Below are 18,050 nucleotides of genomic sequence, written 5' to 3'. Positions count from 1 at the left end.
TGAAAAACCAAAAGAAGCTCCATACTTGGTGTTCTATTTAGTACCAATCACTTCCGAGATTGTAGACCTGAGATTTTATTAAAAAAAAAAAAATTATCAACAGAAAGGGAAGTGTTTTCGATCTCACTTTATTAAATGATGCTTTTGATCGAAGGCAGATAGCCACAAACTAAAGATAATTGTCAATAGTCAAAGATAATAGATTTGCAATAATCATAGCTCACATGTTATCGTCTGGCTACATCTCAACCTCTCCCAACGAAATAAAGGTGACTCACCAAACCTGGAAGATCTCAATTGTGGCGTCATTTAAGAATAATTTGAATGAGTACTCGGTAAAAAATTGTATTAAAAATAAAACAGAAACCTCCATACGGGACTCAAGGCCATAGTTGGCGTCACCCTATTTCTGTAGTAGCAGAAACCTGCACATAATAGGGAAGTGAAAAGGGTCCATAAATTATTAGTTTTATTTTTGATTTAAGGCACTGGGACATCTTAGGGGCGCCCTGAACCTCTTCTACACAATGCCATCCTCCTAAAAAGTGTTCTTTCCTTATAGACAACACTGCCATCAGCGGAGAATGAGCTGTTAGGAACAGAAAATGTAAGTGCCGGCGACTGGATTCGAACCTAACATCTTCGAGTGGAAATCTAATGCGCTAACCACATAGTTAATCCCTTCTTAATCTTAAAATTTTGTACCGGGCAAACCCAAGCCGGCTCGTAGAAAGTGACACATTTATTGACAATAATGCATCAATTAATCAAATGATAAAAATGATCCTTTAATCTTCTGTTAGTTTATATTTTCATAAAACAACTGATATTGATGCAAAAATATAACAACGACCTTACTGCCCAGTGATCTGACCTCTTCTTATCACACACTAATTGATTAATTACTGCGTTCATCGTTGCAAGAACCGAGTGTATGAAATGGCAGTACTTTATTGATAGCGATATCTAATTTCTCTTTGAAGAACTATTGAGGTATTGATTTTCTAATTATAGAACAAGATTGTGATTTAAATGCATAAGAATTAAATATTTTAATTCTAACAATTAGTACCTCACAGATTATTCAGTTTGATGAAGAGATTTCGACTAACGTTGCCGTCATCCATTTCAAACGTTGACTGAGTCAGGATGGTTACATGTTCCATATGTGTGTTAGTCAAAAATGTTAATTCATCGTAAAATTTTGAGTAAAAATAATCAAATAAAATTAATACAATATAGTACTTGTTCTGTACGTTTGTGTAAACATTAGAAATAATATTTTATTCGAGTTGCTAAAGGTACCTGAATGAATGAATAAATATTTAATTCTATAAATATACTATATACATAAAATAAATACAGAAGTATAATACATTTTAACCTTCTTAACAAGTGAGGAACGAGTAAGGTTAAGAGAGTAGGATAGGAATGTAGGGAAAAAAGGAGAGGAAAAACCCGCAGTTAGTGTAGAGAGTTAGAGTATCTGTTTTATTCTTTTGTGTCTGTAGAGAATTGAAGGATCTGTAGGAGGCTATGTCGCGGCGCAGAGTGGATTATGATGACAGTAAAGGGTGGAAAGGAGTTTGAGCAGACGATTTTTGGATATAGGAGTGAACCAGGGGATAATGGACGCAGTCTCCGTGGAATGAGTCAATTCTAGTGCCTCGTGGACAGTCTGTTACGAGTCTCAGAAATTTGTTCTAGCGTTGTCCTGGAGTTTCTTGATATTGCTACTACAACTCAAGGTACCTTTTTATGCGCACAATCAAGGTGTTCTCAAACTTCAGAAAACAATTTCTTAAAAGAAAAAAGGATTATCTATAAAATAGATTATTTGCTGGGTTACAAATGTTAGAAAAACTATCTCAATGGCAGCAGTTTCTCTCGCAATAGTTTCGTTGGCACAACGAATGTTGCATAGTATTCTTTAATGGATGATTAATAATGTTGCTGTAACTTTTGAAACTGAAAACGTGGTTAGGTCCGCAGTTCCTGATAATAATCAACAGTCAGCTAGTAAAGTGGGGGACATAAACTTGTTTAAGTGTATCTAACTGATGAACCAACCTCCGAAGATGAATGAAGATTCGAATTCAGTTTGAACAAGGAAAAACATGAATGCTGCAAGCATTAAAATCAACGATACTACTTTACAAATACTAGTCTGACAAAAGAGTAATAATAGGTGTTTGTTTAACTACCTTACTTGAGAATATTAGAAACTATTACAGTTTTTACAGAGACATTTGAATAGTTTTTGTTAATTTTATTTTAAAAAAATGTCTAAAAAAAAAAAGAATGCCAACAGCACGCGGTGTTCCCAGGCGGTCACCCATCCAGGTACTAACCACGCCCGATGTTGCTTAACTTCGGTGATCGGACGAGAACCGGTGTATTCAACATGGTATGGCCGTTGGCAAAAGCTATTCAATAAGTCTGACATGATTGCTGTAATTCTAACAAATAGAATAGACAATCAACTATTTCTACTGAGCAATATTTTAACATTTAAATTAAAATAACCTTATTAATACTTGCAAATAACAGAAAGTACCTTATCTCACAGTGAATGTTACAATAATGAGATAATGCAGCAGTAAATTCAGGGCCTAAAATAAACATAAAAGTTGCATCTTGTAAAATAATTTAAATTTAGCGAGGTGAAAAACATGTTCTATAAAATAAATGCCAGTAACAATGGTAAGGAGCTTTTGGAGCGCGCACAATGAGAATAAAATAGAATCCGAAATTTGATCTAGTAATAGTGATTATACAAACATCCAAATAATAATTAAATATAGGGAAGGGATTAGCTAAGGAGTTAGCGTATTGTTTTCCCACGCGGAGGTCCCGGGTTCAAATCCAGCTGCTGGCCCTTAGATTTTCTCTTCCTAGGTGCTTCTTACAGCTCCACTGTCCCAATGATGGACAGTGTTGTCTGTTACGAGAGAACACTGTACGGAGGCCGGCAGTGCAATGGAAAAAGCACCGAGCGCCAATAATCTTAGATGTTGACGCGCCTTAAATCATTAAAAAAATAATTAAATAATGTAAGAAGCTAACTAACATGCCAGATACATTTTATTTGCGGAAAATTGTCCACTCTTACGAAGGCTTGTTAAAACATGTGAATATCGTTTTAATGAACCATTGATTTGGTAAGACGACGCATCATCCTATTAGACAGGTCTTTTTTTTTTGGTATTCGAATTATGGGAACATTGAATATGTGTGAAATAGTTAGCAGGAATTCGGAAATGTAAATATTAAAAGTGATTCGATTTGGTTGTAGAGTAAAAAAAAAAAAAAATCTTAAATCTGCAATGAAATGTGAATGTATTTAAAAGTTATAGTCGATTAGAATGAATGCAAAAAAATGATTAGAGAAGGATTACGGTGATTTTAATTTCGGTTAAGCTATAAGGATGGCAGGAATATTGAGTACTGATCCATCCATTAGCAGTAGTTTATGTAAATAGCAGTATATAGTAGAATGATGAATGTGTGAAGCGAATGTATTTGTAGGTAAGAATGGAGAGTGAATGATATGCTAGTGATAAGCACCTAGACGATGCTGGCTGAATGGCGAAAGCCAATGCCAAAAAAAAAAAAATATTAGATCAGTTTAAAAATTACAATAATAATTTTACAGTGTAAAAATATTAGATCAGTTTGGTGTGTTCTAACTTGCGAAGGAGACTACGGAGACAGGTGTTCAATATGGAAGTTGCAGATTAGAAGAGTAAGACTAGTAAGATTAGATCATAGTAAGACAAACTATTGGATTAATGTGGCATGCTTAGATGGTGTCTAAACAGGAGAATCGTATACACTAATGTATGTGCTGATATGTCCAAGTGTACCTAGGTCGTCATATGGCTAAAGACAAACTCGAAGCTCAATACAAAACTCAATGTTCGTATGTGCTGTTGTGTACAACATTTAATATTTGGAGATATTCGTGATCATTCTTAGCATTTCTACTCAGAAGACCTATAAGTTTCATAAAATTACTGTTGCTGTGTTGAATACAATATCATACTAATGAAGGTCGACATGAATATAGTATCTATACATAGGTCTTTAACAATTGTTGTTCATTCTTTTTAGTGACTGATTCATAGTTTTAATAGGATGAAAAAATAAATGTCATTTCAGTCGGGTAAAATTTATTTTGCCGAGCTTTCGACCTAGGGACTAGGTCATCTTCAGGGCTAGTTTAGAAAGTAATACTATTACATTTCAGGGTTGGTGTGTCTTCTGTCTTGTCTGTTCATGGTCTTTAACAATTGAAACCTGGTTTTTCTATTGTCTAATTTTAAGATAGGTTTTTGGTTTTGAGCAAACGAAACTATAAGACCAATTAATCAGGTTAATGAAGTTTTATTTATATTAAAAGCAGAGACTATCAAGTTGAAGATTGAAGGACCAATCAATGAATGATGTTTCATGGTAACAGGCAACAAGTTTTTACCAAGTTACTTTTAAAAAAGTGATGAAAATTTAGAAAAATGCAAAATAAATTATATTATCAAACAAGTAATAAAACTTACTATAAATTTGGTGAAAAATGACCATGTGCTGTGCAAACCTTCTAGATAAAAGTGCATACAAGTACAGAAACTAAACTTGGAGTAACTAATGATACATTCTGTTCTAACTCATTGCTAAAAACATTCTGCCAGTGATATCACTTCCTAGCTCTGTGTTAAATTATCGATTCACAAACTATTTACAACACCTGTCAATACTTAAGAAGAGTTTTATAGTAGTCATTAGCTACTTGTTTGTTTTGTTTCAGAGAAAGCAAAAAGTAAATAAAAGTATTTCACTTAAAAAGAAGTTTCAAACTATTACCTTTTTTGTTTGTTTGAGTGGACTATTTATATTTGTAAAAATTGAAAGAATTTAGTATATTTTATTTGTTTTTCTTTTGACGCAGTAAATGTCAAAGAAAGGTGAAAAAAAAACGATTCTTTTGTCACAGGATTAAATTTAAGTTTGAATATTTAATTTACATTTGTTTTTTTCCTCAAAATCCCTTTCATTAAAGATCTTGCTGAAACTCATTTTCTCAAATTTCATTCATCTACATCAACTCATCCTAACCCTCTAATCCTAATAGAACAACTATCTTCTTCTGCAATATCAGGTGATCCTCTAAGAAGATTGAAGAGAAGATGGCCTCGCGATCTACTGTCATCATAACAGCAGATTAACATATGGTCCACGATAATGGAGTGACACTACTTGGGGGGGGGGGGGGGGTCTTCTCCACTCGTATATCCTGATATTATTTTTATCATGTACCACAGTTGCTTGTTGCAACAATCGTTACAGTTGTAAATTTCAATAAAAGATTGTTTTTTTTGCCCTTTGAATTATCTAAACGGAGTACTTAACCAGGAGATCCTAATTTTAAGTTTAAATTATTCCCAGTCAAAGCCGCTTTAGCATTTTCCATGAAGAAGATTTAATAAGAAATGATTATAGGATGGGACATGCCAAAAAAAAGTCACGATGTACGTAAATCAACAGTTCAGCGGAGCAGCCCGAATTTCGGTGAAATTACTAACAAAACAAAATAAAGCAACAGAAACTAGTGAAGAAACGGCAAAGGTTTTTGATAAATATAAACTACATGGGCAGAAAAGATAATAATGATCCGTGGTTCCGAAACCTAGACCACGTCTGGGTAGATTAACACAGGCTGAACTGCCAGGAGGTAAAACATATTGAAGAAGACATCATATAAATATAAGAAGAGGAACTATATCTAAATTATAACTAACCAAGAGATGAAGAATTTAGAGAGAAGCAGGAGGATTTGGTAGCAGCGCTAGATAAGGTAAGAGATAACCTGGATCAAGACAGAAGTCAAAGTCAAGGGAACCCGGGAGGGGCGAAAAGAAGGCTCCATGACAATCTGCCTTCTCTTAGTGACTTCTCTAGGATGGGAAGCAGGATTTGGACAGGTTTAGAGTGCGTACATGAAGGAATGTAGAAATTACAGATGGACGGTAATCCTTTACCAATATAGTTAAAGAAAATACATGTTTTTTTTCTTGCACTATTTGCTGTGAAAATTCAATTGGCAAGGAAAATTGGCGTCCTAGTTGATACTATCAAACAGAAATCACTTAGACATTTATGAGATACTGACAAAATTTAGTATTTAGAAAAGAATGTCCAATTTTACAAAAACCAGTATGCACTAAGTCAACAATTAAATCCAAAGCAAATAAAAGGGAGTCAAGCTCCCACTAGTCTAGTCTTCATTCTCTTTTACCACAAGAAATTATTATATTCAGATAAAAGCTGTAATTTAAATTTTTTTGATACTTTGAAATTACTATTATCTAGAATATTTATATCCATAGAAACTTTCTGACAAGAAAAAAATTTAGAAAAAAAATAACAAAAATGTTTGGTTCAATTAATTTATTAAAAAAAGCTCCAGCAGTTCCTCGGTTTCACGCGATTTCACGCAATTTATTTGAATTAGAGAAGAAACCACTCTTCTATCCACACTTTGAGAACTCAGTAAGAGGATCTCGTCCAAGAACTAAAACCGGAGGATGGAATACGGTTAATTAAAAAAATCCTTATTGAAACAATATAAAACTAATTTTAAGACTAATTTAAACAATAACTCTTCAGACTAACACAGGTTATAGAAGAATTTTAATTATATTTAAAAAAAATAGTAATTTTATATTAGCGATGTGTTCTGTTAGACAGAAAGACCTCAAGTTTTATTTCCAACATAAGAACATTCCCTTTAATGTAATATACATTAATGGAGGGTGCAGAGATCTTGATTTCTTGAATGGGCACACTGACATGTCTAAGTTAATTACTTAATTAAGTACTTAATTGAGAACTAATTTATAAAGTTTGTTACTCAACTGATAATGATTTATAGTGACCAAGATTTGCTCTTTAAGTTAAGCGCGGAATTAAAATCAGACAATGGCGTGTATACACGTGTCGAACGCAAAGGGAAAACAACCAAAAGTTAACAACGTCATAATAGTCACTGCAAGCGACTTTTTCTGCAATCTCTCTTGGGGCTTGAGATTACCAGAGCATTCTGTGCTCATTCAAAAATCTTGTACCGCTTCTTCACGTATGCATTGCTCCTAGTTAACTAGGGACGCCAAGCGCTTTTTTACAAGGAAGAAAAGAGCTTTGAATTCTGTGCAAAATGAAATCATGCTCGTACTGAGGTCCTGAATCTCTATCTAAAAAGTAAATACGGGCATTGCACAAAGGTTGAGAGCTTCTATTTGTGTGCGTAATTCCCCAATCTCTAATGCGGAGACCAAACATGTACCAACCACACATCATTTGGCTGGCTCCTACCGTAGTTCTATTGGTAAGATTAAGGAAACATCCCACCAAATAGAATTCTTATTGTATACTGGTGGACAAAATTAGCGCACCACTCAGTTTTTGTTTAGTTAATATTAAATAATTTTCCGCTTTTGTTTTGGACGTACATCACTTGTCTAAAGCGATTTATGGAGACAAGATGTCATTCAAGAAGAGATGTACAGCAGAGAGAGAGAGAGAGACGATAGGTACATCCGGCATCAGGCTTTGCGAAACAGGAGCATAACGAGAAATGAGATAAAAAGTCTCATAAGGCAAGTCCGAAATGTTTCCATCTCCAGCAGGACTGTTAGAAGAAGACTTAATGAAAGTAACCTTAGAGTCAGACATCCTGCTCGTGGCCCTCTCCTTACCACAGTTCACAAAATGACCAGGCTTCAGTTTGTACGTTAACATGTGAATTGGACTTAAGACAACTGGAAGAGAGTTCTCTTTACAGATGAGGTGAGAATAGGCCTAAATTCTTCTGATGGCCATAGTTACTAATGGCTTATTTTTTCAGCCAACAATATTTTGAAAGTCCAAAATTTGCACAAATTAGAAATAATAAAAAAAATAAGGGTGGTGCGTTAATTTTCTCAATCAGTGTATTTTATTAAAATTTCGAGTTTCTATAGTTAATGGCAATTTTACATTTTTCACGAGTATACACGTCAAACGCACCGTAATAGAGATTTGGTTTGACGTGTGTACACATCAAACGCGCTTAACTTCTGAATGAAAACATCGGAGATTGTTTTCATTTCTTACAAATTCTATCCTTAAAACCCCAAATAATTTTATTGATATTAGCGCACAGCGTTGGTCTAATGATGGAACATTTATTCACTCCAATTCGATCTTTAAGAAAAATTAAAATAAATTCTAATATTATCTTAGTGACAATAAATCATTATTATCAGTTGAGCAACAAAGTTCATAAATTGGTTCTCCAATTTTCTGAGCCGGTTTCGAATTTTTAATCAATTTTATTATTACGGTTGATTCATCACTTTGATGAACTCAAAATTATGTTCCTCTTACGCACTACACAACTACTGATGATTCAGTATAGAGTCTACATAAATACTGTTGAATCAACCACTGATGTTAGTTGAAAATCTGAAACACGTCAGAAATATACATATATACGAGGGTCGTATGAAAAGTCCGTGCAAAAATAAAAACTACTTAATTTTTTGGGGTAAACCTTTTTTATTTTTCAACATAGTCTCCTTTTAGGCTTATACACTTCGTCCATCGCTGCTCTAGTTTGTTGATCCCTTCCGAATAATAGGATTTGTCCAAGTCTGAAAAATAGCCTTTCGTTTCTGCAATCACCTCCTCGTTTGAATAAAATCTTTTTCCCGCCAGCCATTTCTTCATATTGGGGAACAAATAGTAGTCCGAGGGAGCCAAGTCTGGAGAATAGGGGGGGGATGTGAAACGAGTTGGAACCCTATTTCCATTAATTTTGCGACCACAACTGCTGTGAGGTGTGAGCTGGTGCGTTGTCGTGATGGAAAAGGACTTTTTTCTGGGCCAATCGTGGGCGTTTTTCTTGCAACTCGGTTTTCAAACGGTCCAATAACGATGAATAATATGCACCTGTAATAGTTTTACCCTTTTCCAGATAGTCGATGAGGATTATTCCTTGCGAATCCCAAAAGACAGTCTCCATAATCTTTCCGGCCGAAGGAACGGTCTTCGCCTTTTTTTGGCGCAGATTCCCCCTTGGTAACCCATTGTTTAGATTGTTCTTTGGTCTCAGGAGTGTAGTGATGTATCCATGTTTCATCCACAGTGACGAAACGACGCTTAAAGTCCTGCGGATACTTCTGGAACAGCTGCAAACCGTCCTTGCAACACTTCACACGATTTCGTTTTTGGTCAAGCGTGAGCTTGCGGATAGCTTTGTCATGTCCAAATGTTGATGCAAAATATTATGTACCCGTTCATTCGAGATGCCCACAGCACTAGCAATCTCACGCACTTTCACTTCCATCACCATATCATGGATTTTATCAATGATATCTGGAGTAGTAACCTCAACAGGGCGTCCAGAACGTTCAGCGTCACTTGTGCCCATATGGCCACTACGAAAATTTTGAAACCACTTATAAACTGTTCTAATCGAAGGTGCAGAGTCACCATAATGTTTATCAAGCTTCTCTTTAGTCTCCTGAGGCGTTTTGCCTTTCATAAAGTAGTGTTTAATCAACACACGAAATTCTTTTTCGTCCATTTTTTGAAAATCACTCGACTTCCTCGATTCAAACGAATGCCAAACACAAAGAAATAGACCGATCTGGCTGAAACTTGGTGTGTGTTCTTCCAAGAGATGCTACTAACTAAACATAACTTCGATACGCGCCAGTGGTGCTATCTCTCTGACTTTGCACGGACTTTTCAAACGACCCTCGTAAACATGCGAATTACGACGGATATAAACAATACAACTATCCAGCACTTGGACACAAGTATATTTTCAAAAAAAAACAACTAATTTTACGATATTAAGGTAACGGTAATGCCCGGAGTTGGTACAGGTCCAGAACTGGCGGAAGTGATGTTTGAAGTGCTAGAATGTGCAGGAGCACCTCTACGCTATGAAGTTCTTCATCCCGAAAGAAATGAAGAAGAATATAATTACACGTTACAATCAATAAAAAGAAATGGTGTAGCTATAAAAGGTAAAAACTATTTCAAATATGTAAAGATAATTTTAAAATGAACGACTCATTTCAATATCCGGTAGCTATTTTGAATTTTATTACTATATGCACGGCAAGGTTTTTTTTTATTACCACTTGGAACAATGTTTTAGAATGCTGTTGTTTTCAGTTTGTAAGCACAATCAGTCGTCTTCCCTAATCTTAATTCAAATAAAATTTTCTTTAAACCAACTTTTAAAATTATTTTCTTATTCTTAACTAATTTATCTTTAATTTTGAAGGGAATATAGAACCAAAAAGTAGTACTGAACTTTTTTTGGCACAGCCAAAAAATATGAGAATAAAAAAAGATATGGATCTATTTGTTGACGTCATTGAATGTAAATCATTTCCCGGCATCGAGAATAGGGTAGGTTTATTTTCTTTTCCTTTTGAAATGAGAATTTAAAAATTTATAAAATAAATTTAATTATAGAATTTTATTAAATTTTTAATTTTAATCAAAAGTAAGACTTCCATAAATTGATTAAAGTCTCACAAAATATTATAATTATTATTTTAAATTGAAGGCGCGTCAACATTTAAAAGGGCTCATTAACTAGGACAGTGATAGGTCAACTACGGCCCAATGAAAGGTCAATTACTCTTGCAATGAAAAAATTCCAAGTTTTTAATTCGATTTGAAAAATTGGGGAATATGGCGAATTTTGATTTATATATGATACCGCTACTACTTGCGTCAGCTGGCTTAAAACTTGCGCGAACGATTTGAACCAAATTATGGCGAACTATTATCAAAACAAAGGCAAATTCATACGAGGTGTGACTATTAAATAACGAGACTGATGTTGCTACAGAAAAACTGTGCATGCGCCAAATCTTAACGACCGACAGCTGTGCAGCGTAAGGCCTTCTTTTTCGGATCGCAGCGTCTCACGTCTTGGTAGAGAAATCTGTCTGACCAGAACCGTCGTTTCTGTAAGAGGTGTAGTAGAGCAACGAATTGTCGTGAAATTTCACATCAAAACTTGATAAAACCGCTACTTTAACTTATCTTTTATTAAAAGAAGTTTATATGGTGATGAATATTTAACAAGTGCGCGAGTTTTTCAAGTGGTTCAAGCGTTTCCAAGATGGCCGAGAAGACGTCAGAGATGATGATCGCCCGGGTCGCCCTTCCACGTCCAAAACGGATGAAAATATCGATTATAATTGCTTGCTCAACTTCGTGAAAGGGTAAGGTAAAAAACAACCCGATTTGTGGAAGAACAAGTCTCATGGGTTCTCCATCAAGACAACGCGCCGGCTCACACTGCATTGTCTGTCAAGACCTTTTTTAGCCAAGTAAAACATCCCAGTTTTAGGCCATCTGCCTTATTCCACTGGCCCCATGTGACTTTTATCTCTTCCCCAAAGTCAAATCTGCATTAAAAGGAAAACACGATTTCAGTCCGTTGAAGCTGTGAAAGAAAAAGCGGCACGCGTCATGCAGGAGCTCAGAGAAAAAGACTTCCAGCACTGTTTCTGAGCAATGGTAAATTCGCATGGAGCGTTGTAGGGATAGGGTAGGGGTGTGTATTGAAGGTGATAATAACTAAATATGTATAAATTCAAAATAAAATGTTTTACAGCAATAGTCTCGTTATTTAATATCCACACCTCGTACTTCGCATTAGTTTAATTTTGATATTATAAAAATGTTTTAATCACTTACTCGTATTTGTTTAAATAAAAAAATTATTACAGCCCGTCAAGATGTTTCCTTCTAGTTTCTGGACCGCCCCTAAAAATGTTTGCCCATCTGTCTGAGCTAGGAGTTTGTTTTCAATTCTAAATATGAAGTTCCTTCCTACGATTCAGGAGAATCATCTTCTAAAAACCACATTTTTGAATTCAGGGGACTTAAACAAAAAAAGAAGTATTTTCTAAGAAAAGCCGAAAAAGAAAATTTGACGTGATCTTAATACATTCCTTACCTAATGAGATAAATTACAAATTAATAAATTATCAAACTCACCAGACTCGAGCGAATGAAACACCATAGTATACGAGCGGGTTCAAGCTAAGAGTATAGTTACCTAGTAGGTGGATGGCAAGCGACTGGAAATGCTCTCTATTCACAATCGGGTCAAACATACTTTTTTCTTTAATTGACCCCCTTTCATCGAAACTCATTAAAGTTTCTGTTTTTAACAGAAGTTACAGGAAGTGTTTCAATAAACTCTATTTTAATCTTACTTAAAGCGTTCTTAGCAAAACTTTACTTCTATTGCTTCTCCCGTTCGTGTTAGGAGTTATCTCTTCTTTTTTATCAAAGCTTGCATAAGAATAGAACTAGAGGAGGAAACAGCCTCTTATATCCTACCTTATATACGTTCCAATAGTTAAAAACAAAAACACACACACAAATATCCACAGATCAGAGGATGTGATACACAAGATACGAACTGCTTGGGAAATCATGGACTTTGCCAAAAAGGAGAGTTTCCCTTGTAGCAGTATGAGAACACTCTATTACAATTTATAAAACCATTGTTACTCTAACGTCAATTGAAGAAACTTAAGCAAAGATCTTTCAATTGCTGTAAAAATTATACTCCAAGAATCAAGTGTTAAAAAAGACAATATACCAATAACAACAACAATCTGTTTAGAAATAAGATTAAAGAATCTATATTTTCACGTTAGGAACTCATCTTCCAGAAATATCGAACATTAAAGATGAAAACTGGGTTCCTCCTCTATTTGATGTCATCTACACCCTATTTTATTTTTAAATTATCCCCTTACTTCATGCAACCAGTTTGTATTGTTTCCAGATGAGAGTGCACAAACAGTTGGATATCGTTGTGATGCGACAGAATACTGAAGGCGAATACGCTCTACTTGAACATGAACCAGTAAGGAATGTCTTGGAAAACGTACAGATCATCACCTATTATAATACCAAGAGAGTCTGCGAGTAGGTTTCAACTTATTTTAGTATTTCTCCTGCTAGAAAAAAAAAAAAATGTCTCTACTTTGATCTGTAATAAAGATCTTTTATTGATTTCTCAAATCGTAACATGAATGGTTTGTTTGTTTCTGAACAGTAACAGATTCTCATACATCGTCACGTTTGACTTATCTGTTTGGTGTTCACACGTTGACTTCATTGTTTTTATCGTATACACTTTTCTTTTCTTTTTTATTGGTACGACAGAAACATGGTGGAAGTCAAAATCTCATCACCAAAATATGAATCAACCTCTCATAAAGGTTAAAATCCATTACCTTTCTGAAATAGAAAAAACTAACATGAAAGCGACGGATAAAATTAACTATATAACTCAACTCTAGTCAAATTAATAATCAAGAATAGATGCCTATCTGATTAATCAAAATGTAACTAAAAATTTTTTTTACAGAAAAAACCTTTGAATCTTGTTTATATTTATTTACTCACAAAATGTTTCTAAAAAAAAGAATGCCAACAGCACGCGGTGTTCCCAGGCGGTCACCCATCCAGGTACTAACCACGCCCGATGTTGCTTAACTTCGGTGATCGGACGAGAACCGGTGTATTCAACATGGTATGGCCGTTGGCTAAAGCTATTCAATAAGTCTGACATCATTGCTGTACTTCCAACAAATAGAATAGACAATCAACTATTTCTACTGAGCAATATTTTAACATTTAAATTAAAATAAGCTAATTAATACTTGCAAATAACAGAAAGTACCTTGTATCTCACAGTGAATGTTACAATAATGAGGTAATGTAAGCTTTCAGCTTTATCTTAGTTCCTGGAGAGCTTGGATGCTGGAATATTGTCTGAGCATTCTAGCAACTAAGTAACTTAATACGTTTCACTTTGCAGCAAAAATCCTTGAAATTAAGTTTGACAAGCAGAGGAGGCTAAAAGTCCTTTTAATAAAGGAAATGAATGAATGACTTGAGATAGGTTTTCTTTATCACATTGTAAAGCTTAAAAAAACTCAAAAAAATATTGTATCAAAATTAACGCTTCCAATTAAATTACTGGCGATTTTGGGGCTATTGAAATGTATTTAGTTACTTTTACATAAATAATCAATCGAAAAGGTAACTGAACGTTTTGTTTCTATAAGAGGTTATCGCACGACTAAAGCAAGCAAAATTGCCCAAGAGGTCCCCGGAAAATAGAGAAACGGATATATCAGATTATCCGTTTGATATTTAAAGGGCAACAAGACAAAGTGACATTGCGAAATAGGGGGTTCAAGGTGGTAAAGTAATGACAGTTTTAAGTTACAATGCATTTACTAATCGCGAGGATCTTAACGATAAAGTAAGCAAGTTGAGTAGTAATCATGTAGTATTGATAATATCTACATATAATCTTATTTTTCGATACAAAAAGTTTGAAAACCCAAAGTTTAATACCAGCTTATGTACTTAGATCTTTGTCCCATTAAAAACTAAATATGAGATGCTATGAGTACAGAACTAAAATTAATATAGTAAGAAATTAATAATGGAAAATCAGCTATTAAATAAACTACTTAACTTTTTCAATTACAGATATGCGTTTAATTACGCAATTGCAAATAATCGATGTAAAGTGACTTTACTGCACAATCAGCATGTCAATCCTATGACGGAGAACCTCATGAGAGAAGCATTTGATGAAGTGGCTAATAAGTAAGATGTCAGAATAGAAATTATTATTAATATTAAAAATTGAACTATATTATTGTAATAAATCAAACCCAAAACATCAAAGGTAATCCATACCAGGCTTGCACACAATTGGCAGGCTAGTATTCAAGCTTTATTGTATATATACACGGTTTTATATACATTTCTAGGTATCCAGATATCCTAGGTGAGAAACATACTGTAAACCACGGTTTGAAGATGTTGCTGAAGAATAAGAACGCATGGGACATTGTCATCACTAACAGTGTGTTCGGCTCCATGTTGGTCTCTATTTTGTTTGGAATGATAGGTAATGAGTTACTTTTTGTTATCTCTGAAAGAAATTCAACGATCTAACCTTGTCTAGATAACCTAATTCTCCATTTCCAAAAAGACAATACATAACCAAGTCCCGAAGAATTTTGAACAAATATTTCTACAACAAAGAAGCCTTTATAACTTATACTTCCTTTTTTTTTTTTTAAGGAAGTGCTAGGTTAGTTGCTGAAGCCAATGTAGGAGAAAGGTACATGATATTCGAACCAGCCTACAGAGGTAGGGGCCTGGATATTGCTGGAAAAGATATAGTTAACCCGACGGGTTTTATTATGAGCGGCGTCTTAGCGCTTGAAGGTTTAGGTCATAAGGTGAGTATACAGTTTGGAGCGGCCAATATGAAGGATTAGTGAAGACAAGTATATGCCTAAGTGGTAGATTTTAATTACTGGGTACAGTTTGTCTTGTATCAATTCATTTTTTAAAAGAAGAAATACTGTCCGATCAGTCAACTAGCTGTAAAAATTATTTGTTCCTATAAAGACTGTTGAATGTTTAGTACTACTTACGACACCCTGATGGGAAATAGTAGCGAAAAGAGTTCTGGAAAATGGAGCCGCTGCATTGAATGCTGAGGCAAATGGACGACCGACCCAAAAAAGGGGCGTAGTTCTCAAGGTTCCTACCCTATTCAGTCAACTTTGCCTGTTTCAGACTGTTGCTTATTTCTAGCAGATGCTCCTTCACAACAAAGAGTAGCAAATGTTCTAAAAGGCAGGCAGCTTTGCAGCATTGTGACCGAGATGACAGATGAGCCATAACTTTTTTGTCCTATTTTTTTTACTGGCAAATTTTAGATATCTCATCAATGCTGATCATCTGAGAACATTACAAACTATACAAAGACTATTCATAAGCAGATAATGATGTAATTCTAACAATAGTGCCGAAAAAGTAGAATTAAAATCACCGTTCAAAAATCTATGTGAACATGTGTATTCAATTGACATTCTCACAACGTTTTACGTCAGACACCGTTGTCCTATAGACTACTTTAACCAAACAACACCCATAAAGAAGTCTTTTGACTCGCTCCCTTGGACTCTTCTCCGACTGTCGCCTCACTTAGAACCTTTTCACAAAAGACTCTAAGGCGCCACGGTAGTCGAGCGGTTAGAGGCGAGACCTGCGAAGCTAATATGTATTGTTGGTTTAGTGGGTTCGATTTCCGGTCTTAGGCCTTGGGTTTTATTTAATGGTTAATAAAAGAAATTTACAGTAAAGTATGTTTGCTAGTCGCCTCCGACCACGACACCTAATTGTTAGTTGGACATAAAGCCCCGCCTGAAAAAAATAGGCAATTACTTTACTTCACAAAACACTTTAAAAGACAAATTTTATAAATTTTAGATTTCAACAACAAAGAGGATTGCTTGTTGAAAAACAAAATTACTACCTGTACAACACAATATTCATTTACAAAACCAGAATTAGTTCTATACAGCTGAATGGTGGAGGCCAAACTTTGCAACCCAATCAGAAGCCAGACATTTCACTCTTAACTGTGACGAGACATTAGTTACACTACACGTGAATCTTAAATACTTTGTTTTATTGGAAAAAATTAACAATACAAAATGGACCATGCAATATTAGCACCTCACAACAACTCACACATAGCGAGTGTAAGCTCTATCTAGATACTCGAGCACATTGTTACCAGGTACTCTGTACTGCGGCCAAACAGCTCTACTATGTATATATGTTATAGTGCCCTTCATACAAGCGAAATGAAACAACTTCAATTTTGCAACTTAGATTGATGATAAATTTTAAGTTTGTACTCAATTTGAATTCTATTTAATTTTTTGTTTAGAAACCAGCCGAATACATCCGGCAAGCTTTAAACGAACTTTACATAGAGGGTAAAACGCTAACCATAGATCTTGGCGGTAAAGCTACAACAAGGGAATTTGTCCGCAACTTGGTACAGAAATTAAGAAACTTAGCTAAACTGGTACATTGTAAATATGATCCAATACCAAAAATTCCACCAACACCTCCAAAACCGGAGCCTTATGATCCGAAGAAAGATAAATTGTTTACACCACCAAAAGTATAAAATCGTGTATGTTTAAATGTGAATAAAAATGTGCCCCAATGGAAGTAGTAACTTTTTTGTTTTATTTCTGCAATGGCTAAGAGGGATTATTTAATTAATCAGGGCTTGCTTCTTGATAGAGGATCTTCCTAGAAGAACAAATAAATATCTTCTAAACGAAGAAGTATTGATTTCTGTCCATCAACAGGGATAAATATGATATGATTCTTCACATGGGGGGTACAAGTGCGGAAAGTACGAAATGTTCATCTAAGTCACAATCCGCAAGATCACTTAAGTATCAACTTAAGCTCATACCGTGTATAACAGCTATGAAATTAGAAAATATGGTAAGAACTCTATTGGTAATAAATATACATAACATCGGAAGCAGCTAACATACGTTGCGAATCACTCAGTATGAAAAAAATAAACCTGGCCAATATCCACGAAACCACGAGTTATACATACAACATATACATCCGACGGAAATATCCTGGTGATATAGATAAAAGGAAGTTTCGTGCCAAAATGAAATGTAAGGCTGAGGAAAAGTTAATGAAATACTTCTTATTTTTTGAGACTACTAATTACTTTCTTGGTTACAGCTTTCGAGATACGTTGCTTTCTAAGTAAAAAAAATATAAACTTATGTAATTCTTGCAAGTTTTAAGAAAATATAATAAAATGCCAGGAGAAAATCATTGGACAATTCACATCAGCTAATAATGTGTCCTGCTCTTTAATTTCACTCAGAATTAGTTTGTGGCGCTAACTTCGGTGGACAAATGAACTGTTTAAATTACAATAAAAATAATATACTTTTTAAGCTTTAAGAAAAATATTTGTAACTATCAATTTGTACATTTGTAACAAATCATAATTAAAACTTATCATTTAAATTCCATTCTTAAATGTTCCCTATTTATAGTAAAACTAGTCGAATCCTTAAGTTCATAGT

The 18,050-nt window shown here is 34.7% G+C and overlaps 2 protein-coding genes and 2 non-coding genes across 17 annotated transcripts in view; 1 reads left to right on the top strand and 3 right to left on the bottom strand.

Moving 5' to 3' along the window:
* Positions 1–18,050, bottom strand: part of Root (ciliary rootlet coiled-coil, rootletin) — a 105,044-nt gene that overhangs the window by 33,036 nt on the left and 53,958 nt on the right. The window contains exon 1 of one of the 12 annotated variants that reach the window (XM_074136202.1): positions 4,557–4,628. The exons of the other annotated variants lie outside the window; for them this stretch is intronic. Within the exon in view, the coding sequence (XP_073992303.1) occupies positions 4,557–4,613 (57 nt within the window). The 5' untranslated portion in view covers positions 4,614–4,628. Of the gene's footprint in view, positions 1–4,556; positions 4,629–18,050 lie in introns of those variants that run through there. 12 annotated transcript variants of the gene reach the window in all.
* Positions 2,303–2,421, bottom strand: LOC141459030 (5S ribosomal RNA). The gene has a single exon (XR_012461367.1). It is a non-coding gene; the product is annotated as a 5S ribosomal RNA (ribosomal RNA).
* On the top strand, positions 6,367–17,929 carry LOC141458353 (isocitrate dehydrogenase [NAD] subunit gamma, mitochondrial-like). Of its 3 annotated transcripts, none has more exons than XM_074136226.1 (8): positions 6,367–6,591; positions 9,899–10,070; positions 10,334–10,461; positions 12,872–13,014; positions 14,596–14,715; positions 14,883–15,022; positions 15,199–15,359; positions 17,698–17,929. In XM_074136226.1, exons 1-8 carry the CDS (start codon positions 6,427–6,429, stop codon positions 17,719–17,721), a joined length of 1,053 nt encoding a protein of 350 aa, XP_073992327.1. In that variant the 5' UTR covers positions 6,367–6,426; the 3' UTR covers positions 17,722–17,929. The 3 variants fall into 3 exon arrangements, with proteins under 3 accessions (XP_073992327.1, XP_073992325.1, XP_073992326.1); XM_074136224.1 differs by lacking the exon at positions 17,698–17,929 and adding an exon at positions 16,865–17,630 and having other exon boundaries at positions 6,369–6,591; XM_074136225.1 differs by lacking the exon at positions 17,698–17,929 and adding an exon at positions 16,865–17,629 and having other exon boundaries at positions 6,449–6,673.
* On the bottom strand, positions 13,520–13,638 carry LOC141459018 (5S ribosomal RNA). The gene has a single exon (XR_012461363.1). It is a non-coding gene; the product is annotated as a 5S ribosomal RNA (ribosomal RNA).

The sequence above is a fragment of the Rhodnius prolixus genome, unplaced genomic scaffold (genome assembly GCF_049639745.1).
Source record: "Rhodnius prolixus isolate KJV_2025 unplaced genomic scaffold, Rpr scaffold_5, whole genome shotgun sequence".
NCBI classification, from domain to species: Eukaryota; Metazoa; Arthropoda; class Insecta; order Hemiptera; family Reduviidae; genus Rhodnius; species Rhodnius prolixus.
Note: the sequence above shows the minus strand (reverse complement) of the source record. Positions and strands in the feature narration are given on the sequence as shown.